Genomic DNA, 25,499 nt, shown 5'->3' with positions numbered 1-25,499 from the left:
TTATCCGCCTCCTTCGTCTAGTTTGCGGCATAAGTCCACCACCGAAGATACATACCAATTTACGGAAATTTGGTATCGTTTTGTTAATCAACTCCGTGTCCTCGGGGTAATCCTAGCATATAATTAAAAAACAATGTTACTGTTTCATAAATATGGATTCGAAATGACGGACGGGATTACAACTGAATGAGAGTTACCTTAATGTGCATCTCATACACCTCTGGCCGCATCCATATCTTAGAAGAACTTTGTAAGAATCCAATGATATTAGGATGATTCGCTAGTTCACATACTCTCATGTATATCTTCCGACGTTCTATCAGGTGTCCCTTTACATCTTGCGTCGTAATACCTCGAAATAATGTGAAATCTTTAAACTCTACTACATTGGACAACACCATCTCTATCGTACCATCCGCTAACGGATCCAACTTCTTACTGATAACAAGATGGGTCATGATATCAAGTATTATACTAGATTTTTCTTCGGTCCATGAAAATCCTCCACAATTTGAGGCAGCCATTGCCTTATGCTGCAATATCAATAAGGCACTTTCATAATTCTATTCTAATTCATAATTAATTTTTTAAAAAAGTTGTAATAGTACTGAAATTGTAATACTAAACGAGTGTTCTAAAACACCAAATCTAATACAGCTAATCCACTAATTAAATTAAATTGTTATACAATATCAATGGATTCATACGGAAGTTACCTGTAGATCAGGAGTACGCAATTCGGCAGAGCTTCGCTGCTTTTCTTCTCCTCACCCCTCTCTTTTATCCTGAATTTTTAGGCTCAAATGACAAAGAGAATGGCGGCGAATGGTGGCCAGGGTTTAAAATAGGGGGAAGGGACCCTATCGCCCCCCCAACGGGCGACAGGACCCTGTCGCCCGTTGGGGGGGCGACAGGCCCCCTTTTTTTTTCTCCAGGGACTTCGTTGCAAATTTGAAGAAAAAAAAATTACATTTGAGCCCTGTCGCCCCCCATAGGGCGACCGGGGTATATTTTTGAAATTTTCCAAAACGGACATATATTTTTGAAATTTTAATTTTTTTTAATTATAAAAAAGAAAAAACCGCTGAGTTGCCTGTGCGTGGCCTGCAAGGCCTTGGGCCGCGTGTTGGGCTAGCCACCAGCTCATGGGCCGCACGCCCAGCAGCAAGCTGCTCGCCCCCACGTGGCCGCGTGCGTGTAATACAAAAAAAAACAAAGAGAAAAAGAGCCCAATCCAATTTGGGCCCGATCCTAACAAACCAGCCCACACACTTGGCTTAAGTCGAAACTCTTTTCCCATAACCTATGGGGGACCAAGGGGTGCTGCTGGGGGTCACACAGGTGACCCCCAGCAGACCTGTCACCCACTATAAATTTTATGTTGCTGGGTCTAAATTGACCCAACAAACTGGCCCATAGTCAAATTCGTTCTAGAATAAATTTATTTTGTTTCGAAATAATTTTTAATTATTCTAGCAATACAAAAAATTTGTTCGGGAACAAATTTTTTTTTGTTCCGGAACAAAAAAAAAAAGTTGTTGGGCCTTGTGCGATGGTTTGACTGCCAGTAGCACAAGCGACTCCTAACATTTGCCGAGCCCCTTCTCAGCGCTGTCCCCTCCCCCTTCTATTCGTTCTTCCTCGAGGAACGCCTGTCACCCTCTCCTCAGCATCTCCCTCCTCTCTAGAACCTCCACCACAGCAGCAATAAGTAAGAGAAAAGGAGAAAAATGAATTGAGGAGGAGGGAAGGATCAAGATGTGGTGCATCTTTGGAATAGACTTGCTCTTCCCCACCCCAATCCCGCAGCCCTAGGTTTGAGGAACGACCAAGGTGAGGCGAATCTAGTTTTATCCCTGCTAATTGATGTTTTTAGATGGTTCTTGGTCATGGGGATTAGTGGATTAGTGGGGGAAAACACAATTTGAAGGCCGATCTGAGGTCTGCTGTTCTGTAGCTCGGGCAGTGCTGCTGTCCTTATAGTTTTGGCAACCTAAACGATTTTTCCTCCAAATGTGGGTTATACAAAATTTGTAGAGGTTTATGGGATCTAGCTGCTGTCAAAATTTCACATTATTTGGTGGAGTATATAATCAGTTATTGACTTTTGTTTGGGCGCTGTCCCTGATTGTCCAGATTTGGACAGTAGATGTTCAGAGGTGTGTTAGCCGACCTTAACCATGGAATTAGAGGAAACCCATAATAACAAAGTTGTAGTTCTTCCAAAGATGTACATGTTGTCAAAATTTGAGAATATTCGGACAACAGGTTTGGGAGATATGGATTTTTATATGCTGCTGCCCAGAATTTCAGACAGATTCTCTACTTCACATTCAATGCTGTTTTATCCCTCTTGGTGTCATGTTAAAAATAAAGGACCTTTGCATGGTTGTAGATCCTTCCTTAGGCTTTCTAAAGTGTGCTCGTTTTCAGTCATACCATGTGTAGATTATAAGATACAAAAAAATGAAACAGCAGTGCTGCAATTGCCTTGTGGACTTTTTGATGTTTGGGTTGGATGATGGTTTTGGAGGGGGCGTAGGAGCTCTTTACTTACCGAAAATCTCTTTGGCATGTGTTGTTATCTAATCTTGAATTGTCTAAAACAGGTGGTAGTGCCTCAGATCGTGTCTAAAGTGGTCATCCCTTCTATCATTTGAGGCAATTAAATGTGGCGATGGTGGCTACACGCTTTAAATTGTTATTTATTCTACCTCCACATTAAAAATTCAGAACCACAATTTATATAATACCATCTATTTGAACTTATTTGATTAGTATGTTATATCATCTCTATGGATTCGATGGAAAATCTATAATTCTTTATCTATGGCTTGATGATGCTTTTGGTGGTGGAATAAAATAATGTTTACTCTCTGCCATGGGGGTTGCTTAAGGATATATATATATATATATATATATATATATATATATATATATGGCTTACCTTTTTCTTTATATGGCATTTGCATTGCATCTCATTCATTGCATTGGCATATGGAGTTATGTCGCGAACCTATGGTTCCGACCGTACCGGTACAACATCGTTTATTGGGCATAACGATGCAGCTTCATACCTTGTTGGGTACAAAGGCAGGAGACATGGCATTGCATTGCATGGCATTGCATTTGCATTGTGAATTTGGGATGTGAGTTGTATGTCATGGAGTATGGCTTTGGGAGATATTGGTAAGAAGTGATCCTTAACTAAGGATTGGTGACGGTTAATCTCATCCTTTACGTGGAAATTTAAATCAATATATTTTATTGCTCCTCTTTGGTTCACTTGTACTGGAAATTTAAATCGATGCATAATGAACTTGTAGATTAAATAGCTTGTTAAAGCAGTTTACTTGCTGAGATCTTGCATCTCACACCCCTTTTTATCTTTCTAGGTACTCGAGTGGCTTTTGCGTGAAGGGGTGGGAAATAGTAGCTCATGTCACTCTTTCACACCTTTGTCGAGTTTAACTTATGTTGTAATATAAGAAGTGCTAGAATTTGATTAGACTAAAACTCTAGACTTGTGGATCATGTTAGATGTTCCTAGACCCTGGTGGTGTTATCTACTCTCTAGAATGTTTTATCCCGCTAGTGTGCTTATTTAATCATATATCATGTTATGGTGTTGCTTCCGCTTGAACTCAAACAAGGGAGATGCTGCCAAAAATTCTTCTTGGCTTGATATACGTTGTTTTTGGTGGCATCCTTGTTAGGGCATGTTTAGGGGTGTTACAGTGCGCTTGAGGGCTGGCACAGCAGAGCAGTCCGTCGAGCGCGGCCACCGCTGCCGCCGGCCAGGTCGTCCTCCGCGCGATGCCCCAAGCTAGCAAACGCCTGCTGTCGCATGCGCACCACCTCCACATTCGTGTCCCATTCGATGCCTGGACAAGAACAGAAAAGGAACAGACAAGAACAGTGAAGGAACGCCCAAACTTAAAACTCAAAATACTCCTTCAAAACTTCACGAATTCGAACGAAAATCGAACCGTAGAAGCATAACCACAGGGACTAACATATCTGGTCATGCTGCTCTTGATGTTTTAGCTTTCAATTCCCCAGGTTCAATAGGCAGTCAAGTCGTCCCACGATCAATGGCATCTTCCCCACTGGTATGCAGTCCCTAGCCCTTCTCAATTGGATGTGATCAGTTCAAGGCCCTGGCCGGGTTAGTGTTCCAAATTATAGATGATCAGATTATGGTCTTCTTGTTGCCTAGGTGGCCGGGTCAGTGTTGTTCCAAAAAGTATAGATGATCTTTTGGTCTTCTAGTTGCCTAGGCTGATAAGCAAGTGTGTGTCATATTATATTATACAAGCAAGGAAGAAACTATATATACCCATGCTAAATTATTTTCCATCAATGGGAACTTAGAATTCATATTATGAAGGAATTTGGAGATCAAATATCTTTGCACAACATCTGTTTATCAAGAATTTTTTTCTTGTCGTGCATAAGTGTTGTAGATAAAGGATGCAAATCTGAACTAAGTATCTCATTTTTTTGATAGTTAATCTTCAGTTTACACCCAAATCTGAAAAAAAGAATTATCAATTTTAGTTATTCAGATTTCACTAACCATATTATCTGATCTTCGGGTTCAATTTTAATTAGATTGTGCTACCATGGCTTCAGATGTTTGGACTCTCCATCTTGAATGTGAGGGTGCAACTCCAGGACAGGAACATGTGTGCAAAGGGAAATGGACAAGGATATGATATGTTTCTTCAACTTGGAATTTGTCCAGGAATATGGGTACACATCAAACGATTATTTGTATTACAAGAGGAGATAGTTTGGTTGCTATAGAATGGGATTCCGATGTCATGGAAATGCTTAAAGACAATGAAACCACAAAGGATGTTAACTTGTTTGTGACAAAGCAGATAATGGCCATTATGGCATCTAAGTCGAAGAAACCACCAACCAAGTCTGCACCAACTAAAACTAAAAGGAGTATGGTACAACTCACATTTACTCATTTCGATTTGTATGACCATCCAAGTATAACTTACCAAGTGATGTTATGTTTTTTTAACGCTTGATAATTGTTTGGCCCCACATTTATTCACAGAAAAAAGTGGTGCAAAGAGCAAGGAGTGTCTGCTGGTTATTCAAACTAAATCAAAATATGCCAATGATATTGACCAACAGCATGATGATGACATCCAAGAACCATCAGGTATAGATGTAGTTGCATTACATTCTAATATAAATAATGTGGACTGCATTGCTATTGTATGTTTATTTTTTTGTAGCTGATGGTGATGAATTACATATGCGAAAGGGGACTATTTTGACATATGTTTGGAATTGTATGAGGGAAAACAAATAGTAGTAAAATGCAATAATCTTGGTCAACCGATTGGAAAAGAAGGTGGTCTGCTAGGACAATTTTTAGGCACTGTAGCATGAAATGGTGGTTATTGCCCTGTAGATATCAAAGATTGGAGAAAGGTCAAAAAGGATAATGCTAGTCATTCAAGTTTGCAAGATTGTTTTTTTTAAAAGAAACAGCAAGGGAAACCCACACTGTAGGTTTGCAAGATTTCACAAGATATTCTTATATGAATATAAGTACTTAATGATGCAGATAGTTATATTAAGTCATTTTCGTAATCTCATTGTAGACAAAGTTCTTGTATCCTCTACATGTGAGAATTGGATTTTGAAATCGATCGGAAGAGATTGGAGAAAATATAAGGCAACATTAAAAAAGAAACTATTTAACCCAAAGAAGAAAAAAATCTTATTTGTACAAGCTCTGTCCACATGATGTTGATCAAGACCAATGGGATAATCTAATAAGATATTGGAAGTCTGCAGAAGGAAAGGAAGGAATATTGCATGAATGTTTATTCTAATATCTTTTTAATAGACAATTCTCATATATAACTAATTTACTGGTGCTACAGGCCCTTAGTGAGAAGAACAAAATAAGCTGTGAAATGAAAAACATACCACATACAGCGGGTACAAAGAGTTATGCTCGTTGGTCTGAAGACTTGGTGAGTCCTTTTAGTAGATCAATAGATTTCAGTAGTATATCTTTCTTATCATTGTTGTATTATCATTATTGTTTAGAGACAGGCAGATCCCGCAAAAAAAAAACTACATAGAGCTCAGGTTTACTTAGCAACTCACAGGAAAAGGGTCCTGGGGACAAATGAGGATACTGCTGCGGTATGCGATTTATACACAATGATATGAGCATCATGTTTGCAATTTTCAGATTGTTTCAATTTATATAAGAACAATTTTATCTGTTCTCATTTGTTATATGTAGGTTCAGTTAGAAATCATAGATAAACAACCAGAGTTGGCTCAAAATATTGAAGGGAGAGTTGCATAGGAAGGCGATGCATTGCATCAGGTGTTGGGAGAAGAGAAACCTGGGCAAGTGCATGTCATGGGATTGCTTCCAGTTCCTAAACAAGTCTATGGCCGAAAAACATGACATTTTAGGGACATTAATGTAATTATAGTAGATGGATCATCATCATATGTAGAGAATCATATGCTAGAAGAAATAAAGCAAACAATGATGATGATGACTTATTCCTGTCCAATGAAAAGGTAATCATGATTTTTTCTTGTCTTTTTAACAGCACTATACTCTAACTTGCTTATATACTTTTTATATGGGTCTCATGTTTTAAATTACCTAGATTTATTTTTGAAGCATTGTCAAGAAGATCCTATTTACAAGGAAGTATCATATCAAGGAGCAAAACCGTCATCCCCACAATGCTCTACTAATCAATCTACTCGACAAAAGATATGTTATTTCAGTCATGGCAAGCAAGTTACATTCTGTATCAGCATGTAAATATAAATATTTTTGCTTCTTTTCAGCTTGATGCACGTAAAAGGAATCCAACTGATGGTAGAATAATAAAGAAACAGAAGGTACTTAAGAATCAGGCTTCCACATCTATTGCAGCAATATATTTTCCAATACTCAGCATGGTGTTGTGACTATTTTATGTCTCATTTCAGCTGACTAAGAATCAACAAGGATTTCTCCGAGATACTACAGCCACGACATGACGAGTGCTCACACCAGATAAGGGTGCAGGCTATAAGGTGAACAAGCAACCTCCAATCAAGGTGGACAAGCATAATGACAAGTATTTTGATTTTGTTACCTCTATGCAACTAACTCTCGTTACTTCGATAGCGGTCTCCCTGTTGTGTAGTTTAATCTCTGTCGATCTAACCATAAGATAGCATAGATATAGCTAGCCTAGCACAGTTGACTCGAGCTTTAACTTCTGCCTTGCTCCCGGCCTATAGCATCTTTATTTATTTATTTATTTATTTATCTTGAGGGTAGTTGTGTGTGTGTCACACTATCTCCTATCACGTTATATATCTTATCCCTGTTTATGCAAGAGAATACCCAATCTAGATAAAGTTCATCAACTAGTCTATATCTCTTCATTCACCGCTTTCCCTGCGGAAATATAAATGACACCCCAGTATACTCCCAGGTAAAATGCTACAGCGGTATTTCGTGCGCTTGCGGATTTATTTGTGGTTCATGAAATACCTGCCACCCCAATTGACGTCTGCGGGCGTCATCGCTGTTTCCCGATGGTGACGCTGGTAGGCGCCAACAAGCATTTTTGGTGCCGTTGCCGGAAAAGGCAAAGATTGAAGTATATGGACAAAGTTATGAATAAAAATCGAAATCGGTATTCGCTTGCTAAACAGGCCAACTTGGCTTTGTTTTTTTGTCTTTGTTGATATGAAAACAGGGTAGTGTATGACCGGTTTTGACTTGTCGCAAAACTTTCATTCCAATCCAGAGTCACTTTTGAGAAGAGTTCGTCCTCGTGTCGTACCTCCTCAAATCTCACTCTCGGCAGCCGAATCAGTCACTGCATCGTCATCAGCTTCTCAAGCTATGGCCCAAAAGACACTCTGTGATTACTCTGCTCTATCTGCTAACCAGGTCCCCACCAGGCCCGAGGTTAACACCGGAGGGGGAAATTTCGAGATCAAGACGGGTCTTATTACAATGGTGCAGGCCAGCCCTTTCTGTGGCAAAGCCAATGAGGATGCCAGCGCTCATCTCCAGCAGTTCCTAGAGCTCTGCAGTACTTTTGTTATTAAGGGTGTATCACAAAATGCAATCCAGCTCTGTTTGTTCCCATTCTCTCTCTTGGAGATAGCGAAGCAATGGTTTTATGCTAACAAGGCTACTGTGGACACTTGAGCGTTCAGCAATCAAGAAGATGGTGTCCAACTAAGGTTGGAGTGATGATCGCCTCCAACCACCACAGCGAGGCATGCACTCCATCAAGGAGGCCGACATGCTCGCTATAGTAAGTATTCGTGGTTCCTATCTCTAATTTTATACTTGGTATAGTATATGCTAGTAGTGCTTGTAGTTGAGTGAGATCAGTTCTCTTACTCGTGGGTTCATCGCTCTGTATTCATACAAAGTGCTGTAGTTTGCTACGAGATATCATACGTAGTTAGACTGCAGTAGTAATCAATAGCGTAGGCGTGATGTCTAGGCTAAGGGTTATCCTTCGTTTGCCTTATATCCCACGGTTTGTAAAGGTAGGCCGTAGGTGGTGACAGCCCTATTGGTCCTCTGTAATCCTCCACGTTCGGATATAGCGTAGAGCTGTTGGCCGGAGTCGACAGGAAGACCAGTTGTAAACCGGTGCCCAAAGCGAGTATTGTGCCTAAGAGATCGACGTTTAACTCAGCTATAGTGCTATCTTACGAATCCTCTCTTCCCTTCAACCTATCTTGGTGTGTCCTTGGACCGACTAGAATAGAAGAGAGTGCACACACGTTCCTGTGGATTCGATAGCCCTTGGAATACTCTGAGGTGAAAGCTACAACAATATCCGTGCGCTTGCGGATTTATTCGTGACGCTAAAATACCCAACAAGATTTCTGGCGCCATTGTCGGGGAACGGTTATTGTATCTTTCTTTGTACCTAGTAGTCCTCATATGTTTTGCTTTTATTTTCTTCTACCTTGGCCCCCGCTACCCATAGAGGAGCTATTCTTTAAAAGCTTCTCTGCCCTACGGGATTCATCCCGTATCATCTTTAGTTTCTTCCTGCTATCTTTACCCCCGTTACCCATGGAGAAGCCATCCTTCCACAGCCTCTCTGCCTCAAAGGGGGAGTTCAATGAGTCACCATCCTCTTCCACATCTGGCTATGAACCTCGTCCTGATCTTATCTCTATGGTTCGGGAGCTTTCCTTCTCTGGGGTAACTAGCGAGAACCCAGACCACCATCTGCGAGAGTTCGAGCAGCTTTGTTCACGCTTTGCCTCTGCAAGCATGAAACAAGATGTCCTCCGGTGGAAGTTGTTTAAATAAGCTTTGAAGGTCAATATTCTGTTTTCATGAAAAAAAGATCCATATTGTTTCACAAATGAAGTTTTATATTGTCCTTTCTTATGATCTTTTATCGAGTATTTATCATGTACTCATGTAGACTCTGTTCTCATAGCTTATTTCTTTTGCAGGAGAGAAACAATTATCCTGCACAATGGGCAATATTTGTAGTATAATATGGCTTTGCCATTTAAATAAATGTGGACATGGACGTGTTTACTTATATGGTATTTTGTAATGAGGGCTTATGTCGTTGGTCAACTTTCGTTATCTTTGAGTTACTTATGTGTGTGGAAGGCATTTAACGCTTTTCCATTATTGAAAAAACACATTTTTGTTTAATTACTGGCTGGAAAATTGTTGTGGCCATGCAAGTGGTCAGTTGACGGTCTCTTCCCCTTTGATGTCCAATGTTTACTGTGCCAGGTAGCATACTAGGCATTTTTAGAATCATTCCAATTGCTCATTAATTATACCGTTTCTTCTTTCTAAAGGCATTTATTTTCATCTTGTATTTTCTATCCTTTTTATTATGTTAATTTTTTATTTTCTAAAAGATATTCTGGTTAAACCATGTAAAGAATACATATTTATTAACATGCATGAGTGCAAACGCTTGGATTGAATGATGGCAATGTTGGAAGGAAAGTTACTACCTCCGTTCATAAATATATGAAACCATTGAATTCATTTCTCAAATTTTGACCAACAAAGTTTACTTACTCAATTAGTTAAGTAAATACTATATCTACCACTAAATGTACTTAAAATTTGATTTACAATTTATCTAGTTACATAAATATTAATAGAAAAGATGAAAATTCGAATGCACAAAAAAAAGTCAATTGGAACATATATTTGAGGACGGAGGTAATACTTCGTGAGATGGGAAGCCTGTTACATTGACCTAGGTTTCCATTCTCTGTATCAGCTTGATGAGACTTAAAAAACTCCATACGAAATGGTATTGTTCCATGTGCTGGGGTTTGTTGTTCTTACGCACCGGATAGCATTGTATTTGCTTCTTTTCGGAGTAAAAATGGAACAGGTCCTTATAAAAAACTAATGATGTTGTGTTCTTATTTAGTTCGGTATTCCTGAAAATGATTAAATGAATGATATAGAGATCAAGATCACTCTGCTGCTCTGTTTCTGTGGGTTACATTTTTTGGCTAATTAAACCGGTGCACAAAAGGTCTCTTAGAGTTTGTTATCATCGCAGATGATTATTCCAGTTGCAAGGTCCTTTTGTGTTATTTCTTCCACGGAAAATGTTGAAACGAGGATAACAAAGTATATTAGGAGGTTGAGATGTACACGGTTTCAAGACAAACTACATCACTTTCAGTGCATTGCCATCTCTTCTCAACTACCATTTAGCTCCCTTGCGAAATACATACCCGTCACTCTCAAGATTTAAACAAATATATAGCGTGTCTATTGGTATTTGATTAAAAATTAAAGCATGGAGGCATAGATCTCGACGACCACATTATTGCTTTTTTTTTCTTTTGCTCAGTAAACTTTGGGCAGTTCGTGGACGGAATTATTTACTAGAATACAAACAGAGGCACGCATACAGTAGTGCTAGTTCTTGTGCTGTGTACTACTCCCACTGGATTTAGAGACAGACACTCCAATCATGATGGTTTGTAGGGACCGTTCAGCCCGCGGTCCACCCCTAGAAACCAATTCCCAGGGGGCAGGGCGGATACTATAGTGTCCGTCATCAATATAGTGCAAAAAGGCTCTAACAAATCGTTTTTGTAGTGGTGCTCAGAAACCAATTCCCAGGGGGCAGGGCGGATACTATAGTGTCCGTCATCAATATAGTGCAAAAAGGCTCTAACAAATCGTTTTTGTAGTGGTGCTCATCCCTTTGAGATATTTCTTCCACACAAAATGTTAAATTGTGAATGATACAAACTACTATAGGAGGTTGAGATGTACACGGATTCAAACTATGTCACTTTCAGTGCACTGTCATCTCTTTTCCAGCCAATTAGCTCTTTTGTGAAATACATACCCGTCACTCTCCGGACAAACAAATACATAGCGTACGTGTTTGTCGGTATTTGATTAAAGTAAACCCTAGATGGAGGCATAGATCTCGACGACCACTTGTTTTTGTTTACTTTGCTCAGTAACCTTTGGGCAGTTCATGGGATAAATTGTTCACTAAACTGGCTGTGTACTACTCCCATTGGTTTTAGAGACAAAGGCACTCCAATCACTAAGTTATACTTTGTACAAATGCATCTCTTCTCCATATTTATACTCAGTCGTATCTCATTCTCTATACAACATTACCAATCTCACTACTAGCAAACTAGAGCAAGTCATTCATGGAGCTTGCAGCAGCAGCCCTAGGCAGCCTTCTCCGTAAACTGGGCTCCCTTCTCACAAATGAATACAGGTTGCAGAAAGCGGTGAGGGGGGAGATCAGGTTCCTACAAGCCGAGATGGAAAGCATGCAGGCTGCCCTCGAGTGTGTGTCAAAGCTGCCAGCAGATAAGACTGATGGTATTCACAAGATTTGGGCGAGGGACTTGAAGGAGCTAGTCTATGATATTGAAGATAGCGTTGATGCTTTCATGGTGCGCATCGATACTCCTGTGGATGGTAAGACACATGGCTTCAGAAGATATTTTGACAGGATCATTGGCCTATTGACAAAAGCCAAGCATCGCCATCAAATTTCCAATGAGATTCAAGAGATCAAGAACCGCATCCAAGAGGTTTCTGGTAGGAGAGAAAGGTACAAGTTTGAAAATATTGTAGTGCATCCTGACAATAAAAAAAATGGATCCTCGGTTGCCGTCTCTCTATGTTGATGTAAAGAAGCTCGTTGGTACTGAAACCCCTGCAAAGAAGCTCATTGCGTTGCTAATGCGTGGGGAGGGTGGGAAAAAGCAGCTGCTATTGGTTGTGTCCATTGTTGGAGTCGGTGGCCTTGGAAAAACAAGCCTTGCCCATTTAGTGTACCAAAGAATCAGAGGACAGTTTCAGTCTCAAGCTTTTGTTTCAGTCTCCTTGAAGCCAGAAATAAATAAAAATTTCAGCAGTATATTACGGCAGGTTAGTGGAATGGAATACCCCAATGATGAAGCATGGGATCAAACTGAGCTTATAGCAAAAATCAGACAAATTCTTGAGAAAAATAGGTATGACCTATATGAATTCCTGTCAACGTTATAATACCAAACAGAGTTACTCATTGTTTGTTAACCAAAACAGAGTTGGTAAGCATTCATTTACCAGAATAAAGTTGCCCATCATTCACTAACCAATAAGAGTTGTTAATACTTCGTTAATGCAAGGACACATTTATATAGCTTAAATAATCCCACGTTAACTGGTCAATAATCCGTGTACATAGTGTTGCTTTTAATCTAAGCTGTAATTACGAAATCCAAGGGTATTCAATGGATGCTTTTATTTAAAACACTGCAGGTACATCATTGTGTTTGATGATATATGGAGTGATTCAGCTTGGATACAGATCAAATGTGCTCTTATTGAAAACAACCTTGGTAGCAAAGTCATTGTGACGACCCGGAATGTTGATGTGGCTAAAATTTCTTGCTCACCCATTGATGCAACTCTGTATGAAATAGATCCTCTCTCTTATGAAGACTCTAAAAGGCTGCTTTATAGTAGGGTATATAATGAAGGTGAGGAAATTCATCCCGAATTGGAGGAGGTATCACGAAATTTTTTGAAGAAATGTGGTGGCGTACCATTAGCTATCATTACAATAGCTGGTTTATTGGCTAGTATACACAAAGCAAAGTATGAATGGTATAGCGTATACAAATCAATGGGTTCAGGACTTGAAAAGGACAAGACAATGGAAAATATGAGAGAGATATTACATCTTAGTTATTGTGATCTACCTTCCTATCTAAAGCCATGTTTATTGTATTTAAGCATGTTTCCGGAGGATCATATGATTCCAAGATACGATCTTGTATTAACTTGGGTAGCAGAAGGTTTCGTTGATGAAAAACAGGGGAGTAATTTGCATGACATTGCAAAGTGGTATTTCAATGAGCTTGTTAATAGAAGTATGATTCAGCCAGTAAACAAGGATGAAAATGGCAATGCAAAATATTGCCGTGTACATGATATGATACTTGATCTCATCATCTCCCTTTCCGTACAAGAAAATTTTGTCACCATATCTGAAGGTTCACACCTCATAGCTCCAGCATGCAAGATCCGACGACTGTCACTGCAAGGTACCAAGGTATATTGCAACAAGGAAGCTACCACGGAAGAGCAGGCCATACTGCCATCAACTGTGAATGTGTCCCAAGTCAGGTCTCTCATTGCATCAGGTGATACATGTAAATGTCTGCCACCTCTGTCAAGGTTTGCAATTCTACGTGTTTTGTCCTTGACATGTTTTCCCGGCAAGAGAAATCATGTGAAGGATCTTGGGAGCTTGCTTCATTTGAGATATCTGAAACTCGGTGGAAAGCTTGAAGTAGAGCTTCTAAAAGAACTTGGAAACCTACAACATCTCAAGGCATTGGATTTGTTTTCGGCAGACATAGAAGAACTGCCAGCGAGTATCATTAGGTTAAGGCAACTTGAATGTCTGATAATTCCTCGCACCATGAAAGTTCCGAATGGGATTGAGAATTTAATGTCCCTGGAGCTGCTTAGATGGTTGAATGTGGAAAAATCCCTAGGCACTCTAGTTGGCTTAGGTAATCTCATCAAACTGCAGGGGCTTGGCATTTCTGGATTGCATTCTAGTGAGAGTTGCGCGGAAACATTTCTCCAGGGCCTATCCAATCTAGGCAACCTTCGCCGTCTATCTTTTCGAGGCCACGGGATATGCTCTCTTAATTGCATGCCGGATCAATGGCAAGGCCCTTCACATCTCCAACGCTTTCGTAGTAATGATTTAACCTTCTGTCAGGTGCCCCGCTGGTTTTCCTCACTCTCTGAACTCTCGAACGTGTCCATCCGTGTCAATCTTCTAAGACAGGGGGATCTAGAACTGCTTGGAGCTTTACCCGTGCTATGTTTTCTTAAACTACAAGTAGATCCTAATGGTACCACTGATAAACAGTTGGTAGTTGGTGCTAATCAGCCCTTTCGCTGTCTAACAGAATTTGTGTTTTATCACTATTCAAGATGCTGGCTGGTGTTTGCTCAAGGAGTGATGCCAAAACTTCAGAGGCTTGAGTTATCCTTTGAAGTACGGAAAAGAGAAGATGGTGGTTTTGATACCGGCCTGGAGAATCTTTTGTCTCTTAAACATGTTGCTTTCAAAGTTGACTGTACAGGCGCCCGGATCAGGGCGGTGCAGGATGCAGAGACCAAGATCAGGAATGTAGTTGGCATCCATCCGAGCCATCCAGTTCTTAAGCTGTCAAGAAAGCATGAAAATTTAAAAAGGAAGGAATGAGGACAAAGATGATTGTGGAAACATATTATTGTTTGAAAACTGTACAGCGGGGCAAGCCCCCGCTGTGACAACCTACCTTATCGATCATTTTAAAATATGTTGACATATTATTGTAGTGACTCAAATAGGTTTGAACCCATATTATGTGGTTCTACATAACAATGTACGCATTTGAAAATACTAATTGTTCAAATATGAATATGACGAACTGGATGGTGATTCTACTCGTATTATTGCATCACATCACTATTTTTAATTGCATTTGAACATCATTATTGTTGGGGATCGCTACCTCCGCTGTAAGGGCACAGCCGAAGGTTACGAGAGGACCAATGTTGCACAGGTCAGGACGGTAACCTCCGATAGCTGCTTTAGCCTTCTCAGGTCTTTGTGCCTGCCCTCATTTCTTGTCTCAGGATGGAGCACTGCACGATCGGAGGTTAATGGTAAGCCTCGAAACAAAAATATATATGGCTCCTCCATAAGCTCCAATCTCGTTGATAAGGATCTGGCGTCGCTCGGTGTAAGGAACATGGCCCCATCTAGGCCATTATTTGTGATTTTGGTGATTGAGTGACAACATAATCAATGGGACTAATAAGTTTGTGAGATCACACTTGTAGGATTTTTAGGTCTCATGGATATGATTCAACACGTCTAATTCATCGTCGAGACGCAATGTCCAATCCATCGTCGAGACGTCAAGTCCAATCCACCATCAAGATGACAAGTCCAATCAATCGTAGAGATGCCAAAATATAGTGGAAATCCGGAGATATAATATATTTCAAGGATCCAAATGATCGTAGCGACGAATTGGATGAAAAGATGCCGAGTCAGCTGCACCAGTTAAACCGACGCCTATAGCATCGGTGCATCCGATGGTTATCGGATAGACCGACGCCCATGCATCGGTGCAACTTTTGGTGCCAGAAGAGATCAAGACAAGAAGGCTCTTAGGCACCGGTTTAACCGACGGGTCACTCAGAGGCATCGGTGCAATCAACGTACTATTGTCCAGAGACGATGTCAAGTGCGCAACAGCCAAGCCTTTAGCATCGGAAGAACCGATGCCACATCGAAGCAAGCGTCGGTGCAATGACGTCAGCAGGTGCAACGGCTATATGAAGATCCAGTGTCATCGGTTTAACCGACGCTCGAAGCATCGGTTTAACCGATGGTCCCAGAAGCTGCTGCAGAAATGTCAGAGATGCCAACGGCTACTTCAGAGCGCAGAGTGACCGGAAGAACCGATGCCCTATGCACCGAAAGTTCCGATGCCTACGCAGAAAACTAGCTAACGGCTAGTAACGGCTTTCTTGAGTTGGTGGCCTATATATATGCCTCACCCCGGCCATTGTGGTTTTGCTGGAGTCTCAAGACATCACACACATATCCAAGAACAACTCCAAGCCATCCAAGAGCATAGAGATCAAATTCTTAGTCCTTAGCACAAGCTTTGTAAGTGTTAGTGCTAGGTTAGCTCTAAAGTGAGTGAGCAAGCAAGGTTGAGATCATTGTGGCTGGTTCTAGAGTGAACCAAACTTGTACTTCAGTGCGCCGGCCTCCTTGGAGCATTGGTGGCGCGCCAGCACGTCAACGACCCTCCGGCTTGGTGTGGAGCGGCGTCGACAACATTGTATGGGGGAAGGAGACCCCTCCTTCATGGGCAATCTCCTTTGGTGGAAATCGGGATCAAGGCGAACGTGATTGTGTTCACGGAAGAGACTTGATTGCCGGGAAGCGATACTCTTCGTGAGTGCTTCAACAACGTGGATGTAGGGGTGCCTTTGTGGCAATCCGAACCACGGGATAAATTTTCGTGTCGAGAGTTTGCTTCCTCTCATCCCTCCTCTTTAAGCTTCCACATTTCATATTGCAATTTGTGTGCATTTACTTTCTTAGTGTAGTATCTTGCTAGGATTGGCTATAGATTGCAAAACTCTTTTCGGGATGAGGTTTTTACACTAGAAGAACCATAGTTGCACATCTAGATAGATTATTTTAGTTTAAGTTTTGTGCAAACTAGTTGGAGCCATATGTTAAGGTTTTAAGAGTGCATAATTCACCCCGTCCCCCTCTTAGGCTAGAGCACCCGATCACTTTCACCCGGAGGCCTCGGTTTGCATTGGTTGAAGGTCCCCCGTGGATAACTAGATGGAGAAGGAGACGTGCTACAACCTCCAAAAAAACAAAAGGCTCCTCAGTGCTGTTTCATGATAATGACACCTGAAGACCGCAACCCGAAGGAGGTGTCAACCTCCTGTATCACATGAGATGCCTGGTTGTGTAACCATAATAAATTTGTAGAGTCCAACCCCTGAAATTGATCATGGGACTCGAATATCCTCCGGATAATGTGAGCAGATGGGAGTATTTCTGGGATCATGTAACGAAGGTCAGAGGTGAGTACCGCAATGCAAGCACGAATTCGAGGGAACTCCCATTTAAATATTTGGCTAGGGGTGTAACACGCAACAAGATCCTGCCCGTGAGATGTCCAGGGAACACAGTGATTTAGACAGGTTCAGACCACTCAAAAGCATAACACCCTATATCCTGTGTGTTTCTATTTAGTGTTTAGTGATGGTCTCCCCCTCCGAGTGATTTGGGTCTAAAAGGAGTCGATCCCTTTACATGTCACCTTTCTATCCTATTTATATCCTTCTCCTTGGGCGTTAGGGAGAGGCTTGCCAGACTATGGTGTGAATGCCCAACAAGTGGCGCCTACCCACAAGGCAGGGCCGAGGCATGCAGGACAGACCTGACTCTGCCCGGGGCCGCTTCCTGAGGGACCTCGGGGTGCCTCCTGTGGCCATCTCGGGATCCTCGCACCTAACATGGTCTTTCTCCGCATGTAGCCGGGGGTTGTGGTCTCCCAATTTCGGGGCTAGCATGACGTGATGTGTTGCAACAGTGGCATGGTCCACCCCACCGTCCATCGCAGAGATGATGCAACATGACCCAGGAAGAGTGTTCCCCTTAGCTGCTCACAGCGCCGTTTGCAAGCACGCCTCCCCCGTAATCATGCTATTTTTATGGGGAAGCTGCCTTCTCCTCGAGCCCCGTCCTGCAATGACAGGATGGCACAGTAAATGCGCAGCTGGGCGGTTCCTTTACCACGAAGGGATCACCCTGGCATAGGGGGAGTGCTCAACCTCTACAGTACTGGGCTCTTTAGGAGGGGCCCCGCACTAGTGCCTTGGCTTGGGCACATCATCTGTTGATGGGCTGGATGGTCGTTTAGGCCCGCTTAACCCTGTTTTGTCCAGAGCTAAGGAAACCCCCATTCTCGTGGTGCCGACGGTAGGCCTCAAGAGCTTGGTGCCTATCGTCTGGCACATCATCTTGCTCGATGTCAATAATGTTCTTGAGGTCGACCTTCATCTTATCTTGGTCTTCACAGCCCATAGCCATTAATGGTGCTTCCTTCTTCCCTAGTGGAGTCACCAAAAAGTATATTGACGCCAATCTGATCAACACACAAATGCGCTAGAATGTGCAAATCACAAACTATTACTCCTGCAGTGTTCCTGCGTAAGCTGGTCAGACCGGTTCTTCCAGGGGCAAAACAAAAACCTAGATCCACAAACCTAGGAGGGATCCTGTTGGGGCTAGCGGAGCTAGGGTTATTCTGAGGTCGGTAGGCCACTCAGAACACACTCAGACATAGAGATGCAAGAAAATAGAATTAGCGTTTGGAAAAGAGATGAGTCTGGAGAATAAAAAGTAAATGCAATAATGAATGAACTGTTTAGGATCACCGTCAATCGCCCGGAGAAATCGTACCCCTTTCAAGAGTCGGTTTCTAAATATCCCCCATTACAAATCTACATGGATTAAAGCGGGCTCGACCAATTTGACCGGTCGGCAGACCGGTTTGACCGGTTAGCCTTGGCCTTCACTAGTTTTTGCTGTCAACACTTACAACTCTAGAAAACATTGGATATAGGGAGGGCATCCAGAAAGGAGCTGCCAGCAAATATTTCTCAGCTCAGAAAACTTGAAGATCTGAGAGTCGATAATGGAGTAAAATTTCCCGATGGGATTGGTAACTAATGTCCCTGCAAATACTGGGATGGCTTGATGTGAAAGAAGCACCAAGCTCTTTACACGTGCTAGGCAATCTCACCAAACCGAGATCTCTCAGCAAACGTGCTTTATCTGATAATGGGAGTTACGGGGAGAAAGTTCTCGAGAGCCTATGCAATTTAAGCAAGCTTCGCACTATAGCTTTTCTTGGCAACGGGATATGCTGTCCACATTGCATGTCATATCAATGGAGGTGCCCTGCACATCTCCAGCTGACACGGTTTAACCTTCTCTCAGGTGCCACGGTGGTTTTCCACCCTTTCTGAACTCTCCAACTTGACCATCAAGGTCAACCCTATTTGGAGCTTTACCCGTTCTACGTTTTCTTGAACTGGGCCTGTATCCTTGCATGCACATGTTTAGCAAGGTTGGAGCCAACTTACAAGCTTTTGTCCTCCAGCCATACTACATTTAGGTTGAAAGGTGGTGTGTGTATGCGAGCCCGTCCCTCGGAAGGGGAGCTCGTAGTCGTACACCAAGACCAACCACCTCATCGATGAAAGAATGAAGTCGTCGTCTTCAAATGTTTCAAGGGTTATGGTGGCGTTTTATAATCCTCGCGAGGAAATTGCACCAGTCAGTGTCACATGGAATGGCTCCTGACTTCCTGGACTCTGCCTTTTAAATTGTTATCACTGAAAGAAAGAAAGCACACGGTGACAAATGGTATACCTCCTCAGTAATGAAAGACATACTGTGCATTTCCGATGCTACTAGATTGAGATATTTCTCCAATTGGTATATATTTTCGGAAATGATATAGCTACTAGATTGAGATAATGATCCGAATGAAACTCAGTTTATTTGCTGCATGATAGATTTTAGGCGAGTTATGATTTCCTCTCTAATTTGCCCATTCACAATTGACGCATGAGTTCATTACCATCTATGTTTACGGCCAGTATCCTTGCATTGGTCAAGCTGACCCTTTATCAAGGACTCAAAGTAGGTGGCGCAGCGCAGCAAGTGTATCAAAGAAGGCCTTCACCAGCAATGCCCAACCACCGCGTTGACGAAAGAAGGCGTCTATGCGAGGATTATTGTGGCATCAATTTATAATCTTCGATGGAGACCGGGTGGCATTGTTAGGCGCTGAAAAATATCAGTAGTTGGCCAACGCCCTGCTGTCATGAAAAGTACTAGGCGTAGTAAGATAATACTAGGCCTTGCTGTCATCCTTGTCAGCAAAATGTTTAACAAATGTAGGTGCCACTTGTCATCCATCAGCCATGTCACCTAGCTAGACTGAGGGACGCAATAGTGTGTTACACTTTCGGGATGGATCAATCGGCAGAGAGACATGGATTTAAACCGCAAGATGATACAGGCAATCAAAAGTTTGCAACTCTGCCTCAGCCCTCTGCTTTCTCAATTATCTTTAATTTACACATCTTGAGATCCGTATAGAATTTATTTTATTATGGTAACGATCAAATCAGACAGAAGTGAAAATTGAAGTTCGATCTCGCTAGCAGCGTGAAGCTTCATGAATTGTGTGTACGAAAAATGATCTCTATATTATACAAGTGCAGCTTGGATTCAAACCGCAAGATGATATCTACTATCGTGAAATACAGGCGCACATGCCATCCAATTGTCAACTTCGTGTGATAACATTATACTAGCCGCCTGGTATTTCACCAGCTCTCGCGTTTCCCTGTTATTTTCAGAGACCAGTAAGACCTTGAACTCCGTGATTTGGTTATAGTAGTCTCCTTAATTTTCAAGGTCCTCGGACGCCCTTCTCTTCTACATAGGCACCAGCAATACCGCTCCCACTCGCCACACTGAAAGAAACTAGTAAGGTAGCCACCAAAGAGAGCAAGGCATGCATGGAGCTCGCAACGGCGGCTCTGGGAAGCCTCCTCCCCAAGCTTGGCACCCTTCTCAGCGATGAATACAAGCTGCAGAAGGGGGTCAGGGGGGAGATCAGGTTCCTTCAAACTGAAATGGAGAGCATGCAGGCTGCCCTCGAAAGGGTGTCCAGGCTCCCTGCTCATCAAATCGATGATCTTAATAAGCTCTGGGTGAGGGATTTGAAGGAGCTGGTCTATGATATTAAGGACAGTGTTGATACTTTCAAGGTCCGTGTCCATAATGATCCTGAACATGCCAAGCCGCATAGCTTCAGAAGATTTTTCGACAAGACCATTGGCTTGCTGACCAAGGCCAAGAGTCGGCATCATATCGCTGATGACATCCAAGACATCAAGAAACGCATCGATGATGTTTCCAAAAGGAAAGAAAGGTACAACTTTTTGGATGCTGGAGTGCAGCCTAACACAGTCGAAATTGATCCACGCATGCCGTCTCTCTACCAAGATGCAGCAAAGCTCGTTGGCATCGATGGCCCTACACAGAAGGTTATCGACTTGCTAAAAGGAGGAGAAGGTGTGAAAAAAAAAAGAATCTAAGGGTTGTCTCTATTGTTGAGGTGGGAGGCCTTGGCAAAACAACCATTGCCAATTCCGTGTATGAGAGATTACAGGGAAAATTTGAGAGTCATGCTTGTGTCAGTTTCACTTAAACCTGACATGAAGCAGATTCTCAGCAGCATACTCCGGCAAGTTAGTAAAGACAAGTGTACTAATGCTGGAGAAAAGGATCGGGATGAACTTCTAAGGAGCATCCGGGATTTCCTCGTCAATAAGAAGTACATATCCTAACCCAAGTATAATTCCTTTATTTTCTGAAACAACTTATCACCTCAGTACTACTTCACAGTCGATAGCGTCCTGAGTATACTAAGGTCATTCCACAGTATAGTGTTTCATTAAGAAGCTTCAACAATGCAACATCATATCACCTTTACTGGCTTAGGTTGATTAATGAAACAACCTATCCAAGTATAGAGTTTCACTTTACATTTTCATTGGTGAGCCATAATATTAAATCAATCCATGCATAGTCTTATTATGTAGCCACAAAAAGTTGTATCTAAATTGAGTACTAGTATAGCAGGCACAGCAACACGGGATAGATCAAACGTCTAGCGATTAATTTAATGATCTGCTCCAAGTGGTTTCATTCGAGTTCAAATGCCCTTGGTAACTGTATAGAAAGGTTCTCATCCAGATCGAACCCAACTACTCTCCCACCTCATAAATCTCATGCTATGTTACTATTTTTTTCACATGCATGTCGTTCAGTGAGATTGATACCCTCATAAAACATGCACTAACAAACTCTAGCGACGCTCATTTCCAATAAAATTACTTTTATGCACTAGAATTTACCATCTCTCATGTTCATGAGGGAGGGGCTAGCTCTCTCCTGCGTCCACGTCACTGCCCCTCCCCTGTTATCTCTTACCGTTTGATTGGTTGGAGGAAGTGATCTAGACGAATGAGTATCCAAGTTTTGAGAATATTTGGTTCGGGGACCGTTGAAACATGACCATTTAGAAATACTCCATTATTGGGGAGGACTCCCACCTGTGGACAGCCGCATTATGTGTGGCCGACGCGAGAGCGCACACAACAGATGGCGACATGGACGCTGGCAAGCGTGGCTGGGGTCTGGGGAGGCAAAGCGACCGCGGACAAGCATGACGGCTGGTAGCAGGCAAGCTCGAGCGCCAATAATGGCGGAGATAATGCAATTGATTTCTTCGAAATGGAATAAGCTAGGGAAAACAGAGCCAGAACAGAGTGGTGAGCAGCAACTACCTTGTGGAGCCGGTTAGGGGCATCGGAGTGACGCCGGCTGTAGGCAGATTAACTGATGATGATGTGACACACTGGCACAGTAGAGGGTAGTTAAACTAAGGCAAATGTGTGACATGACATGTTTTTCAACGTTAGCGTAGCATGCCATAAATTTGATCCCATTGCAGTACTTCATATCAATGACGTCATATTATAAATCATAGTCTTTTAGTGTATATTATTTTTCATCCCAGGCAACCTTTTGACTATTTTTTTATTGTAGCCGTAATTCTGTTATAATTTTATGCCTGGGCTACCTCTAAAAAAATAAGCATCTGACGCTTCACAGGTACCTTATTGTAATTGATGATGTATGTAATGTAGATGCATGGGAGATCATCAAGTGTGCTCTTATTGACAAGAATGTTGGCAGCAGAGTTATTGTGACAACTCGTAACATGGATGTGGCCAAATTCTCTTCAAAGGATGGTGACGTGTATGAATTGGATCCTCTCTCTAACAAGGACTCTAGAAGACTTCTTTGTAAAAGGATATTTAATGAAGATGTTGGAATTCATTCTGATCTGGAAGAGGTAACAATGAGAATTTTGAACAAGTGTGGAGGGATACCATTAGCTATTATTACTATTGCAAGTATGTTGGCTTGTATGTCCAATAGAACAAAGTATGAATGGTATGGAGTGTACAATTCCATGGGCTCTGGACCTGAAAAAGACAGAACAATGGATAATATGAGAAATATATTACATCTTAATTATAGTGACATGCCTTCCTATCTAAAGCCTTGTCTACTGTATCTAAGCTTGTTTCCAGAGGACTTCAATATTCCAGTAGATGACTTGGTGCGGCTTTGGGTAGCAGAGGGTTTTGTTGAAGGAAAAAAGGACAGCAATTTATATGATACTGGAGAGAGGTACTTCAATGAGCTTGTTAATAGAAGCATGATTCAGCTAATACACATCAATAAAGTGGGTGTTGCAGAAGTTTGTAGAGTACACGATATGATACTTGATCTCTTAATTTCTCTTTCGGCACAAGAAAATTTTACCATCACAGCCAAAGGTCTGCGCCTGAAATCAACAGTCTGCAAGATTCGAAGAATGTCGCTGCAGGGTAAAGTAGATGGAAACATAGAAAATAATAGGAAAGAAGAAATGCTACTGCCAACAACAGTAGACATACTCCATGCCAGGTCACTGATTGTTTTTGGCAATGCGGTTAAATTGATGCCAGCTCTGTCAAGGTTTTCAGTTCTTCGTGTTTTACGTTTGAAAGATGTTCCCGGAAAGAATATTCATCCCAAGGATCTAGGGAGTTTGCACCACTTGAGATATCTGAAATTAAGTGGTCATGTTGAACTAGGGCTTCTAGAAGGAATTGGAAACCTAAAGCTTTTGAAGACATTGGATTTACGGGGCCTGTTCATAAAAAAACTGCCAACAAGCATTGTTCACCTACAAGGACTTGAACATCTTTTAATAGATCTAAGTAAGCTTCCACATGGGTTTGGGAATCTAACTTCCCTTCAAGAGCTATCGAGGCTCAATGTGGACAAATCACCAACTGCTCTGGCTGAGCTAGGTAAGCTTGCAGAACTACGGACGCTGAAAATATCAGGATTAGATAAAAATGAGAGTTGCATGAAGACTTTCCTGCAGAGTCTATCTAATCTAGGTAACCTTCGCACTCTTGAATGTTCTGATGACATTGGACCCATTTCCCTAGATAACATGTCAGATCAATGGAGGGGGCCTGTACATCTGCACATATTTAATGGGACCCTTTTAACCCTCTCTGCATTGCCACGGTGGTTTTCGTCCCTCTCTGAGCTCTCCTACTTGTCCATCGGGGTCAATGGGCTAAGACAGGTTGATCTCCAACTGCTTGGAGCTTTACCCGTGCTACGTTATCTACATTTATGCGCACATTTAGATCAAAAAGAATTACGTGGTGGGGTCACTGAAGAACGGCTGGCCATTGGTGGTAATCAGACCTTCCGCTCTCTAGCAGTGTTTGAGTTTACAAACTATTCAAGATTGTGGCTGGTGTTTGAACAAGGAGCGACGCCCAGGCTTCAAAGGCTTGATTTGATCTTTAAATCATCTATATGTGGTTTTGATGTTAGCTTCGAGAACCTCACGTCCCTTAAACATGTCACCGTCGAAATTGACTGTCAAGAATCTCGGAATACATCCGATAAGGTGATGAATGACGCGTTTGACATGAAGACCAGAATCAGGGATGCAGTGGGGAGCCACCCGAACCATCCAACTCTCGAGCTGTCAATTCGCTTCCCGGAATGGTACTTTCATTTGCTAACCGTTGCGTTGCCACGCATATTTGCTCGTCTCTTTCGTTTGCTGACGTATGTCCGCCATCCGTTTCTCTATTGTTGTTACAAGCTCAAATGACTGGCTGTCAGTTCGGACTTGCTGACTGCCGAAGACGGAAGTGAAGGTAAGAAATTCGTTTCCCATAAATTCCACGCATATATACTTCGTTTATTAACTTTCTTTGGTGTCTTCCCCTGTTTTTATTTGGTCTCCTCCCCTGTTTCTATTTGTGTTGCCCCCTGCTTCTATTATTGTCCTTCCCAATTCTGCTTGGCACCCCCAATCTAGCATCTCTTTGCCGCATCCCCCCATTGTTTACGGAGATCATTTGCAGCACGCAGGTTTCTGAGCCATTCCACAAGTTCACAACATTTCAATTTTACTAGCATTTCCCCATAGTTTATTTGTCTCGCACCAAATTATGCTTCTATAAACCAAAAAAAAAATCTCTATTATGAAAGACAAACAATATCATCCATTGTTATAAAAAAAAACTCCATTCTATGCTTGAAAAATAGATCCACTCCTTATCAAAAAAAAAACAAAAAAAAGTCTGTTATTATGCTTTTCGGTGTCATGCACCCTTTAAACAAAAAAATCACCTCTATTTCAGC

At 41.9% G+C, this 25,499-nt stretch overlaps 1 protein-coding gene and 1 pseudogene across 1 annotated transcript; both read left to right on the top strand.

Annotated features, from left to right (window-relative positions):
• The first annotated feature begins 4,599 nt into the window (after nt 1–4,599).
• On the top strand, nt 4,600–6,767 carry LOC120646228 (annotated as a pseudogene).
• A 13,834-nt stretch (nt 6,768–20,601) lies between these two features.
• LOC120644243 (disease resistance protein PIK6-NP-like) lies at nt 20,602–23,019 on the top strand. Its single transcript, XM_039920822.1, has 2 exons — nt 20,602–21,537; nt 22,881–23,019. The coding sequence occupies exon 1, from the start codon at nt 20,717–20,719 to the stop codon at nt 21,296–21,298; it is 582 nt and encodes a 193-aa protein (XP_039776756.1). The 5' UTR covers nt 20,602–20,716; the 3' UTR covers nt 21,299–21,537; nt 22,881–23,019.
• The last annotated feature ends 2,480 nt before the right edge of the window (nt 23,020–25,499 follow it).

This window comes from Panicum virgatum, chromosome 8K (genome assembly GCF_016808335.1).
Source record: "Panicum virgatum strain AP13 chromosome 8K, P.virgatum_v5, whole genome shotgun sequence".
NCBI lineage: Eukaryota > Viridiplantae > Streptophyta > Magnoliopsida > Poales > Poaceae > Panicum > Panicum virgatum.
Note: the sequence above shows the minus strand (reverse complement) of the source record. Positions and strands in the feature narration are given on the sequence as shown.